General features: G+C 36.0%; 1 protein-coding gene across 1 annotated transcript; it reads left to right on the top strand.

Moving 5' to 3' along the window:
* The first annotated feature begins 1,166 nt into the window (after nt 1-1,166).
* On the top strand, nt 1,167-13,055 carry LOC107781334 (ubiquitin-conjugating enzyme E2 28-like). Its single transcript, XM_016602023.2, has 4 exons — nt 1,167-1,355; nt 3,791-3,918; nt 11,992-12,096; nt 12,614-13,055. Exons 1-4 carry the CDS (start codon nt 1,286-1,288, stop codon nt 12,755-12,757), a joined length of 447 nt encoding a protein of 148 aa, XP_016457509.1. The 5' UTR covers nt 1,167-1,285; the 3' UTR covers nt 12,758-13,055.
* The last annotated feature ends 359 nt before the right edge of the window (nt 13,056-13,414 follow it).

Raw genomic sequence — 13,414 nt, 5'->3', positions numbered from 1 at the left:
TCCAAATTACATTTCGGACATATTCCTAAGTCTAAAATAACCCAACGAAGCTAATTGAATCATAAAAATCTAAATCCGAATTCGTTTACTCATAAGTCAACTTCCGGTTGACTTTTCTAACTTAGCTTTCTAACTAAGAGACTAAGTGTTCATTTCACTCCAAAACTACTCCGAACCCAAACCTACCAACTCGATACAACTCAACACAGCTGAACAACACATAAAGAAGCATAAATGGGGAAACAAGGCTATAACTCTCGAAACGACTGGCCGGGTCATAATAATGTTTCTATGGGCTACTTTAACACATAATATGATTAAGTAATTTAACACAGGAAGCCACAAATTAAAATAATAATTTGATCCTGATTAAAAGTTAAAATATTATTTAAAAGATAATTTTCATGCATATATTAGTTTAATAAAATTATCTATGTGAATAATATCTAAGATAATTGACAACATTTGAATATTTGAACTCTTTTTTGGATTACCGAAAATTTTGTTTAATAAAATATGCATATTTTTTTTTAATTTCAAAAATGCATATTTTAACATGAATTTCATATTAGAAAAAGAGTAAATATTTTTAATAAACATTTACTCATATTTTACTTGAAATATTCCTTTATATTCACAAATATACATTAACAGATAGTACATTAGTAGTATTTTTTAGCATTACTAATATGGAATAAGATTAATTAATACAGTCAGACTTCTCTATAGCAACATTCTTATATAACAATATTTTTTTATAAAAGTCAAGCTTTTTTAGAACCAATTTTTATGTTATGTTATAATATATGTTCTCTATAACAACACTTTGCTATAACATTCAAAAATATTCAGAACAAACAAACCTGTTATAAAGAGATTTGACTGTGTAACATTTAATTGACACTTATAAAGGACATATTTTAATCCTAATTTTATTCAGTTAATGAGTCCCTATCAAACTCTAAAGCAGCCAGAGCCATTAAGGTAGGGTCCCTACTCACTTGCCATTCCTTTATTTCCGCGTTAAAGAAAAGAGGCATGAAAACACACTGAAGAAAGAATCGTTCTTTCTTCTATTTTTTCCGTACTGTCAAATCAGGTAATATTCACGCGTCTATTTTTCTCCCTTTCTCTCTCTCTCTCTCTCTCTATATATATATTCTTCGCCAGAGATTCTGTTATTTTTCCTCCATAAAATTTCATCTCAATCTGCTTCTTCTTGTTTATATTGTTGTTTGGTTAGATCTCTTCAATTTGCTAGGGTTTTTTCTCTTCTCTCTCTCTGATGGCTTCGAAACGGATATTGAAGGAGCTTAAGGATCTTCAGAAAGATCCTCCTACCTCTTGCAGTGCCGGTATCTCTTCTTCTGTTATATAAACTTCTTATATCATCTCTTATATGCCTTTTTTATTATGATGTCCGGTGTTTCTCAGTGTCCGAGATTTATCTTCTGTAATTTTAAGTTCAATTATTCGTATTGGATTGAAATAGACCTGAATAGTGTGGGATGAATACAAAGGATTCCTATAATCGGCCCTAACTAATTTCGGATTGAGGTGTGATTTTGTTTTGTTCTGTAATTTTCCTTGAGTTTGCTAGTTGATCTCTGGCATCTCAATGCAAATGGTGCCTGTGAGACGCTGATGCAGCACGTTTTGGCACCATATTTTCGGCACGGAGCATAAATTTATGTGTAAATCTCCTCTAAAATTGCGACAAATAGTATATATGAATCCATAATTTAAAAATACAATGGGTTTAATGCGAAAACCCTTAAAGGTTGACCACATACAACTTAAATTCTGGATCTGTCTCTGGTGTCTGTTGTTGTATTTAGGTATTTATCTTGCGTACATGTGCAATTCAATTAAGATTTTTAGGGTGCATTTGTAATATTGAGGGTCGTTTCTATTCCAAGCTAAGTTATCTTAGGGTAATTTTGCCTGCTTGGATTTGATGTTTTTGGATAGAAATGTTTGTGTGGTGGGGGAGGCGGAGTTTCTATTACCAGTAAACCTAGTTATGTTGTGTTCGAAATTTGTCCCATGCTGTCTTACAGAAAGCATCTGATCAAACTAAAGATAAGTTCAGAAGCGGAATTGGGTTATGCCTTAATTGATTTTGCAATACTAATTGCAGTGACTCTATATGTATTTTTTTATACAAGGGAGCGGTTCTGTATGTATGTATTTTGTTTTCGCATAAAATTGCGCTAGAACATACAAGATGACTTATGACTAATAACTCATAATCCTGAGCTAAGAATTTTATGGGATTCTGGTTCCTGATTAAGCTCTTGGATCTACATGTCAACTGTTGAATATTGGTTTTATTTGTCAAGGGTAAAATATTGAGGACTTGATGCAAGTTGCAACATGTGTACAAGCATGTATATTGTGTTTTTGGTTTATGTTGTAAACTAGAAAGGAATGTAACTAACCAAAAAAGAAAAAAAGAAGAAAATGTCAGTTGCTTTATCTTGTGGGAGTATTTTTTTCGGGAAGTGTGATAGTTTATCATTTTGTGTTCTTGCTCTCAATATTTAACCTAAACAGTTTAATCTTCGGGCTGTTTGGCCGCCTACCTTCTATTGATGCAGATGAAAATCAATTTCTTATAGTGTCTGGCATTATTATATTAGTACAATCTTGTTTACTGATAGACAAATCACTTTCTTATATATAGAGTTTTGATAACAAGCTAAGTTGCCAATTAGAGTTCTTGGTTTTAGTATTAAACGCTGTATTCTTGTTGTGATCAGCTTTTATTGAGATCGGCTATTACTGAAGTGTAAGTTTGTCGGTTTTGTAGCTTTATTTAGAGGATCAATTGTGACGTGTATTTTCGTGTCTTTATGGCAATGTAGTATAGTGAGGTTACGGGTTGGGTTTTTGTAAATTTTAAACTTAGTTGAATAAGCCCTATTGCTCAGCCAGTTGCTTTTGAACTCCAAAAGAGCAATTCTGTCTCCACAGGTCTAAGGCCACATCTCGATTTCACTCCCTATGGTATCTGGTTCCTTTACCTTTTCAAAATTTTTGGTACATTAGCTCTTCTATCTTGTGCAGCCCTCCAATGATATCTTGGCAGAGTGGGCTACCTGATTTTCATGGAGATAGGAAAGCTTTTCTTTAGTGGTTTTGTTTTGTCCATGACTAGGCTTCTTGTTGGTTTTTATTTTAATAAATATTTCAAACATAAATCACAATTGAGAATTTGTGGCAACGAGTGAGAATTTGTGGCATGAAAAGGTTTAGACGTGAGGGTTTTGTCTAATGGTTTCTCTTGGCAGAGCTTATGCAATGACTAGATTAATTCTTTTAAAGTATTTGACTCGAATAATTACGTCTTCATGTACTCTGTTAATTCCTCCAAGTTTCCTAGTTTTGGTATCTATACCATCATGTCAGTTACTTTTTAAGATGCTTTTCGGATCTTTTTATTTGAATCTAAGCCTTGTGATAGTCGATAGTCCATGTCAAGACGTCCTACAGATGTTATTTTGCCTATATTCTGATCTAAGTCCATTACACGTGTTGTACTTTCATCTAGTTTCCTGATATGTGATTCTAGTTGTCAGTTGGTTTTCAACTTCCATGTTTGCTCTATGGAAATAGTTGCATGCTTATATTAAAAAATAATACAGGAGACTATAGTTACTTTAAATTTTAGTGGTAGGGTATCTTGGCAATCCTACGCACATGTTCTTGTATCTTATAAAAGGGAATAACCATGTCATTCACGATTTCATTTTTTTTAACTTCCTAACTTCCTATACCATGTTTACAGGCCCCGTTGGAGAGGACATGTTTCACTGGCAAGCTACAATAATGGGCCCTCCAGATAGCCCCTACACCGGGGGTGTATTTTTAGTCACTATCCATTTTCCTCCTGATTATCCATTTAAACCTCCTAAGGTATGAGAGATATCTCAACTTGATAGTAATTTGTGCTATTAGCAGATACCGTTCAATTCAATTTTGCATTTTAGCACAATGTTAGATTTTTGAATCTCTTCTCTGGCCTTGGACAAATATACTCAACGCCTGTAATTGGTTGTATGCTTTTAGGCCATTGGAGCCTATAGGAGAAGTTTGTGTAACAACAGATTTCGTGCCTGAAAATAATCAAAGACTAGAAATTACGTAACAAATGTAGTATTTTATTTCAAATACAGGGAATATTACAATCTCTAGAATTTCTTCAATTTGAAGAAATTATCCTCTTATTCTTTTATTTTCCTAACTGTTAACTCACAGGCTTGATAGTTTGATCTTGAGTCTGACAAATTTTAATCTAAGGATTGAAACGTAACCTTGAATTATGATTTTGAACTTGAGGATAGATGTTAGTCCTTAAAATCATGCTTTTTCACCTGAGCTCTATCTTTCTCGCAGCTTCTTGATTTCTTAACCCCTTTTTGGTTATGGAGGACAAGAGAGGAGTTGTGATAAGGACAAATGTTTTTGCTTTGATTTGATTGGTTGACTTGAATTACCGATCAATTAGATTGAAGCAGTGACAAGGTCACATCTGATTTTCCAAAACATGTCATTGATACACACGGCGCATTTCATTAGCCTTTTGATTTGACTTGGCATGCCACATCATGATTCTTTTGGCTCCTTATTTGACTTTGCCCGTAACGTAATTTGTCACATGGCACAAATTTAGGCCTCTATAATAAGAGACATTATGGGCTAACTAACAAAGTGGACTCGTCATTTAAAGTCTAAATAAATGGATCAACCTAATGAATTTGAACTTTTTAATTAGATCCATGTATATTGGACTTGCATAATGTTCCAATTTATTAGCTTACAATATTTACTTGGATTAATATATCTTGAATTTAAAATATAGTCTAAATTATTTTATTAAGGAATCGTACATAATTTTTTGAAATCAACCTTGATAGTTTACATTATGCGCGCCTTCACCAAAAAAAAATTATATCTTGATGTAGGAACTTTAAAATCACAAATCGTTTTTGTGTTAAAAAGAATATTTCAAAGGCTACAACATGTTTAAAATTCAAAGTGAAATTTCCGCTAGGTTAGGTTAGATATTCTTTTTTGAAATCGACTTTAGATTATATGATAGGCAGATTTTCAGTTTGGAGCGCTGTCACAAAAAAAATTATATCTAGATGTAGGAGCATCAAATCCCAATCTGTATTGTTTGCTAGAAAGTAATTATATCTCAATGTAGGAGTATCAAAATCCTAATTTGTATTGTTTGCTAGAAATTAGACTTCAAGGGCAACACATACGCCAAGAATTTTTAAATCACATGAATTTGTTTAGGTGAATTTTCGAACTTGAACAAAAAGGTTAGGAAGGAGGCGAAGCTAGCGGTCACTGATGCCAAGAATGCAACGTTTAGTCATTTGTATGAAGAGTTGGGGGACAAAGGCGGGGACAAGAAGTTATTTCGGTTGTCCAAGTCGAGAGAGAAATGCTCGTGATCTGGATCAAGTGAGGTGCATTAAAGACGAGAAAGACAGAGTTTTAATGGATGAGGCTATGATTAAGAGAAGATGACAGACTTACTTTCATAAACTTCTGAATGAAGAAGGGGACAAAGACATTGTGTTGGGTGATTTGGAGCACTTTGAGAGTCGCCATTATTTTAGGTACTGTAGGTGCATTAAAGTTGAGGAGGTCGTGGGCGCTATGCGTAAGATGAACAAGGGCAGAGCAACTGGGACGGACGAGATCCCGGTTGAATTTGGAGGTATGTCGGTAGAGAGGGCCTAGAGTGGTTGACCGGGCTGTTTAATGTTATTTTTAAGATGCCAGAGGAATGGAGATAGAGTACGATGATTCCGTTGTACAAGAACAAAAGTGAGTACGATGATTCCGTTGTACAAGAACAAAAGTGATATCCAGAATTGTAACAATTATAGGGGTATCAAGCTGCTTAGTCATACGATGAAAGTGTGGGAGAGGGTGGTGGAAGCGAGGGTGAAGAGGTCGATGTCTATATCTAAGAACCAATTCGGATTCATGCCGGGTCGTTCAACTACGGAAACTATCCATCTTATCCGGAGGTTGGTGGAACAGTACAGGTATAGGAGGAAGGATTTGCATATGGTGTTTATTGACCTAGAGAAAGCGTACGACAAGGTCCAAGGGAGGTTCTTTGGAGATGCTTGGAGGTAAAAGGTATTCCGGTAGCATACATTAGTGTGATTAAGGACATGTATGATGGAACCAAGACTCGGGTTAGGATAATAAGAAGAGGCTCGGAGCATTTTCCGGTGGTTATGGGTTATACCAAGTATCTGCCTCAACCCTTTCTTATTTGCACTAGCGATGGACGTATTGACGCACCATATTCAAGAGGAGGTGCCATGGTGTATGTTATTTGTTGATGATATAGTTCTGATTGATGAGGCGCGAGGAGGTATTTACGAGAGGCTAGAGGTTTGGAGACAGACCTTGAGTCTGAAGGTTTCAAGTTGAGTAGGACTAAGACTGAGTACTTAGAGTGCAAGTTCAACGATGTCACAGAGGGAGTGGACAACGATGTGAGGCTTGATTCACAAGTCATCCCAAGAAAAGAAGTTTTTAGTACCTTGGGTCGTTATCCAGGGGAACAGAGAGATCGACGAGGATGTCACGCATCGTATAAGGGCAGGTTGGATGAAATGGAGGTTAGCATTTGCGTTTTGTGTGACAAGAAGGTGCTCTCGGAACTTAAAGGGAGGTTCTACAGAGCGGTGGTTAGACCGGCTATGTTGTATGGATCAGAATGTTGGCCAGTCAAGATTGCCCATATCCAGAAGATGAAATTAGCAGAAATGAGGATGTTGAGATGGATGTGCGGCACACGAGGTTGGATAAGATTAGGAATGAAGATATTCGGGCAAGGGTGGGTGGCTCCTATGGAAGACAAAATGCGGGAAAGTGAGGCTTATATGGTTCGGGCATGTGCAAAGGAGAAGCCTAGATGTCCCGGTTAGGATGTGCGATCAGTTGGCTCTGACGGGTATGAGAAGAGGTAGAGGGCGGCCTAAGAAGTATTGGGGAGAGGTGATCAGGTATGACATGACGCGACTTCAGTTCACCGAGGACATGGTTCTTGATAGGAAGGTATGGAGGGAGAGCATTAGGGTAGAAGGTTAGTAGGTAGTTCCGCGTTTTTCTACTCCGTTCTGTGTGTAAGTCTAGTCGGTCAGTGTCGTGTTTTAGTATGCTAGTGGTACATGTTGGACTCGTACTATTTTCTAGGACCTTGTCACTGCACTGATTATTAATATTGCTTTTCCAGGTATATTTTCTGACTCTTGGCTCGCTGGTTCTATCTTTCTGGTTATGTTGTTGTTACTATTCTATTGTCGCATTTCATCTTCTTGTGCAGAGGATCTATTGGAAACAACCTCTCTACCCCAGGGTAGGGGTAAGGTTGGGTAGGGGTAAGGTCTGCGTACACACTACTCTCCTCAGACTCCACTTGTAGGATTATACTGGGTTGTTGTTGTTGAATTTTCGAACTTGACTTTAACATCTGGAAATGTTTTGACTTGGACAACATGCTTCATGAAATTACCTTGCAAACTTGACAAGGAACTATCTTTCTTTCTCTTGTTTTTCTTTTGTTGCAAACAAATTACCTATATTATTTTCTTTATAGGTAAAACGAAAAGGAAAAAATTTAGTTCAAAGAGATCACCCATGAAAAATCTAGTTTTAGGATCTAAGGGTCGAAAACTATCCCCACCTTGAGATTTCGGCTATGTTTTTTTTAAAGTCAAACTTAAGGCGTAGTACAAAATTAATTTCATCCATGCTTTAAATTTTTGGTTCTTGAGCCTCTAACTCCATCCAAGATTTTATTATTCTGAAGCAAAGACTTTATAGGATCTAAGTTGAACAGTTATCCATGATTTGAGGAAGTCATCTTAAGCATATGGAACAGACAATGTCCCGGCTTCAAGATCATGATTGTTATCTCTACCTTTATAAGTCATAAGCATTTTTTTGTGCAACTTGAATATGGTTATTTTAGAGACTCGACATCCCCTTCCTCTAAGGGCCAAGCTTAAATACCTTATAATTTCATACCATAAGGTTAACAAGTTTGAGACGAGATTATTAGTTGATATGCAATTCGTCGGCTAATATGCAACTAGCTGCCCACCTTTGAGGAATCTATCTTGGTTGTTAGATTGGAATCTTGAGTATACTAGCCGCATGTCTTAGACGTGGATCCTACGCTCCCACAATCATCATGTTAAGAATGTTGCAACTTTCCGAGGGCGACAAATCATCAAAGGCTATGCTTATTGGAGTGATGCCTTGACATTCGATGGAGAATTTCATGACATGCCCGACTATTGGGAGTGCAATGAAAATGTCCTTAGCATGAGTCACCGGACCTTGAGGACAACCAAAATTTATGTTGTATATGCTTCACTATTTACTTATGATCCTGCAATCCTTGTGTAAGGCTGGTGTCCGTTTACAAATACGATGCTCACCTCAGCTAGAGAGCTATCTATATCATTTTGGATCTTATGCACAATTGATGGTTTGAACATAGAGGATCTTCTTATGAGAAGGTCGTGCTAAATGCTAGGCAGGCCATCAATCGTGCATTAGTCCCAAAGTGATATAGATAACTCTCTAACTGAGGTTAGCATCGTATTTGTAAGAGGACATCAAGCCTCACAGAAAGCTTGCATGATATTCGTAGTCGATCATAAGTCAATAGTGAACTTTCTCTTGATTCTATTTTTGAAAGATCTTTCCTTGCTCTGAGGAATGCCCAGTTTAACCAGTATCTACAATATCATAAACATAAATTTTGGTTGTCTTCAAGGCAGGGTGTCTCTTGCTAAGGACATCTTCAGCCCACTCCCAATAGTCGGCAATGTAATGAAATTCGCCATTAAAATTTCAAGGTATCACTCTAATAAGCCACATTCACAACAAGATGATGAAGGGAGCGAAGGATCCATGTTTTGGACGTACAACTATTGTAGTCAAGAGTCCAATCTAGCAAACAAAGACGGATTCCTCATAGGTGGCTATCTAGCTGACTAATGGCGTATCGGCTAACAATCTAATCTTATCCTTGTTGTCTTTTAGATCTGAAATTTTAGTATTTAAGTTTGAAAGAAAGAGTAAAGAGTATGTTGATTCTCTGAAGTAAACCATCAAGCTGCATAAAGAAATACTTACCAATACTTGATTTAGAAATGTGAAAAATAACACTCCTGATATTGACGACAAGACATTGTCCGTCCCGTACGGCCTCAAGACCGACTTCTTCATAACATAGACAAGTCTTCGGCTCTTACTATGTAAGTCTATGCCTCGAATAGAGTAGGAGTAAAGTATTTTTTTGATAAGGAAAAACGAAATAAAGTAGGAGTAAAGTAATGGATGGAGTAAGAACCTCAAGGTGCCAAAATCTTAAAGTGAGGATGAAAATCATCCTCTGCTGTGCCTTAAATTTGACTTCGAAAATAAATATAGTTAAAATCATAAGGTAGTAATAATTTTCTTCCCTTGCACCTTAAGATCAGCTTCTTCATAGATTACGTTTTAGAGAAGTTCTTCGATTGCCAACCTTATCGGAGGGGGGTAATTTTCGTCCCTTGCTTCTTAAGACAACTTCATGGATTAATTCTTTGAAAAGATCTTCAATTTGCCTAACTTTCATCCCTTGAACCCTAAGACTAGCTTCTTCATAGGTTATCCTTTGAACTAGAATTTGTACTTTTTAAAAAATAAAAAAATAAAAAAATACACCTCTGTTCCAATTAAGTTGGTTCAGCTATATGAATTCTCACATTTCCATTTAAACTCAACTCATGTCATCATCATGAGATTTTTATTACAAGAAAAATAATATAGGTTACAAAAGAAAACACAAGTGGAAGAACGATATTTAGCTGTCAAGTTTACAAGGTAGGTTCGTGAAGGCTGTGTTATCCAAAGTCAAAAATGTTCCAGATTTTGACGATAAATTCAAAAATTCTCCTGGACTAATCCAGTGTGATTTAAGTTAAGATTTTTTATGCGGGTAAACCTTGAAATCTTCTTTCTAGTAAACAAAACAATTTATGATTTGGATGCTCCTACTTCGAGATATAATTTTTTTGATGAAGGCGCTCCAAATTGAAACTCTGAATGTTGCAGAATCTAAAGTTGATTTCAGATATTACTTCGCTATAAGGAATTTGACTTTTTGTAAATGTTGTACTTGAAGTCTTCTTTCTAGGAAAAAAAATAATTTGTTATTTGGTGGATGTCTCTGTATCAAGATACTAATTTTTTCCGGTGAAGTGCGCAAATCTAAGACTATTAGCACGTCAGACTTTAAGTCTAATTTCAAAAATTTACCTGAGATGATCCTTAAGATATAAATTTTCTACCACAGGTGCGATGAGCTATAAAAACGTGGCGAAAAATAGAAAGGAGAAGAAAGCTCACTTGTTAGAATATTGGAGCTTCTCAAATTGCTACATTGCTAGAAAGCTTTCAATCGATGAGAAAACCTAAGACCAAAAACCTCTTTATATAGAGATACTCTAACGATTTTTTGTCTCGAATAAAGTCAAATTATATCTGCTCTCCTACAAGAGTTAGACTTGCAAGGGCAGTGTGCATAATTTGTTTCCAGGATGGATATCTGCGGTGGTATTGTATCTTAAGACTATTCGAAAAATTAAAGGAATGTCTTGAATACTACTTTGAGGAGAGGGCCCAACTAGAGAAATGATCTCGTGGAGCTTGGAACATTTGAATAGGGGGCTCCCTCTTTAATTAATTACTCAAAAGAATGTGGACTTCAGTTTCTTAGTCTTTCCTTGAAGTTAAAGCTGGTTATTAGGTGCTTTCACGTGTGAGCCTTATGTGATGCTATGTTGTTCGGACTCTCCAAAAGTGTTGCCGCACCCGTGTCGGATCCTTCAAAAATGCACTAAATTTGGAGGATCCGACACGCACCCACCAATATTTTTGAAGAGTCCGAGTAACATAGATGTGATGTGCATTGTGCCTTAATTAAGGCTTGGAAGTAAGGCCATTAAACTATTGGTTTATAATCAGCTAAACTCTCTCTGTAGGCTGATTTTTCAGATGTAGGGGTAAAAAGGGGCCATTTTTACATGTCAACTGGTTTAAAAACATTCACGTGCTCAAAATTGATATGGAGACGCACAATTTGCAAACATCAGAAACTTGTGCTCACGAGGCACATATCTATCATGTTGAGGTGCCCAATTGGTCACTGGTCTCGTGCCAAGTTTAAGGGTCTATTTGTCTCTAATTATATTAGCTCACAATATTTATTTGGACTAATGAATTTGAAATGTTGTCCAAATTATATATGGATTTAAATCCAATATAATATAAATGCATACAGTTAGTTTCTGCAGTTGGCTGATCATGCGGGATTTACTTTTTAAATATTCTTAATTACACGTCTCTCTTTAATTGAAATGTCAACTTTTCAAATTGGTTAGTAACATGGTTGATGTTTAATAGACCGCAAGTGTATGCATTAATTAGCATTTTTGCATGCTTTTTGTCTTTGATATTGTTGGTGCTAGATATGGCCATCGGAAAAGAACTCATAGTTCATTCTTTTCTATTCTAGACTTATGCTAAATGAATGAATTCATTGAGAGTCATGTACGGGAACTCTAGATAAGTATTTCATGTATAGATGTCCTGAGAAACACTAGGATCTTACCACCTGTAAGCCAGTAAAGCGAGCTGCACAAAGTGCGAAGCTTAAGATGATCATTTTGGTTTTAGCTGCTGGAAGAATTTCTTGTTTTTTTTTTTGGGGGGGGGGGGGGTCTTGACCATTTATATTCGGTACATCTTTTTTGACAAGGAATGCGTTATTGTAAGTCATAAAAGAAAAGAGAGTGTGCACTATTGACGTGTTTATCAGCTTGTAAACTGTATGTGACTATTTTCCTAGTAGACGAATTGTTTACATATAATGGTTAAATTAAATATTTGCAGGTTGCTTTTAGGACAAAAGTTTTCCATCCAAATATTAATAGCAATGGAAGTATATGCTTGGACATATTGAAGGAGCAATGGAGCCCTGCCTTGACTATTTCTAAGGTTCCTTCTTATCTTTCAACCTAGTTTTTTTTTACTTTTGTTTTTGAATAATGGGAGCTAATTTTTTTATTTCTTAATTTTTTTTAATTTATTCTAATAGGAGCTACTTAATACACAAACATAGGTAAGTCTTGGACTCTCATGGTATCATGAGTCCTTTTAATCAACTTATGCCTTCAGCTAATCATACATATCTGAAGGATAGGAAGTAAAATTAGTGACTAATTAATAGAGGAAACATTTAACTGGAGTTACAAATAAGAGGTGAGTTATTCCTTTGGCTGTTGCCCAATTTCCTTTTTATCTTCTGCGAGTAATGGTGGAAACAGTTCGATACTATATAATAAGGCTTTTCAGCTGGAAGAATAGGTTCCTTGATATGGTACCATTAGTTGTTTCCACGGAATTATGCATTTTCTCACAAAGGGTTTTTTTACCATGTTTGACATTCACAAAGTATGTCCATGTATGTGTATATGTTTCTTAAGGTGGGAAATGCTTCTGTATTACCTTTCAGGTTTTGCTTTCAATCTGCTCACTTTTGACGGATCCAAACCCTGACGACCCCTTGGTGCCTGAGATTGCTCATATGTACAAGGTTGACAGGGCAAAATACGAAACAACTGCCCGGAGTTGGACTCAGAAGTATGCCATGGGTTAAAACATTACCTATGGCACTTGAGTTTATGTAAAAAGAAAGAATGCATCTGTCCTCTACTTTCCATCAAGAAAAGTGTAGAATAGCATTGAGCAATGCCTGTGGAGGAATGCTGATGCTTTGAATTTGTTTATATAGATACTATTATTTGAAGTAATCTTGGAAGTGTTTATTTATTTGGTTTAGGATTGTAACATTTGGTTTCAACCATCTATTTCGTGTTAAACTTTTCACTAAATGTCTCTGTAACCTAAGTTCTGCCAGTATATTGGTTGATCGGGAGTAATTTATCTTCGAGAAATGTTGAGCGCCTCTGCAATTTTAGCTATATTCTTGAGGTTCGATTTCTTTATCCTGCCATGAGTAGTTTAGTATCATTAATTTAGAGCAGGACAGGTATATCATTGTGAAATTAAGTCTAATCTCGTCTTGGGCTAAGAAAAAGCATAAGGATTAGAATAAAATGGGATTGACTATGCTTTCAAACAAGAGAATACCAGTTCTGCTTTATTCTTGAATATCAGCCAAGCATTACTACTATCTAGTCTCAAAACAGAGAATTTTAGAGCTAGACAAAATTTGAGATTTAGCATTACCGTTCGTAAAGCATGACGCTGATTCCACTCCAATAAAGATTTTTTCATTGTGTTATTATTTTTT

The sequence above is a fragment of the Nicotiana tabacum genome, chromosome 23 (genome assembly GCF_000715075.1).
Source record: "Nicotiana tabacum cultivar K326 chromosome 23, ASM71507v2, whole genome shotgun sequence".
NCBI lineage: Eukaryota > Viridiplantae > Streptophyta > Magnoliopsida > Solanales > Solanaceae > Nicotiana > Nicotiana tabacum.
This window is presented reverse-complemented; position numbering and strand designations above follow the sequence as displayed.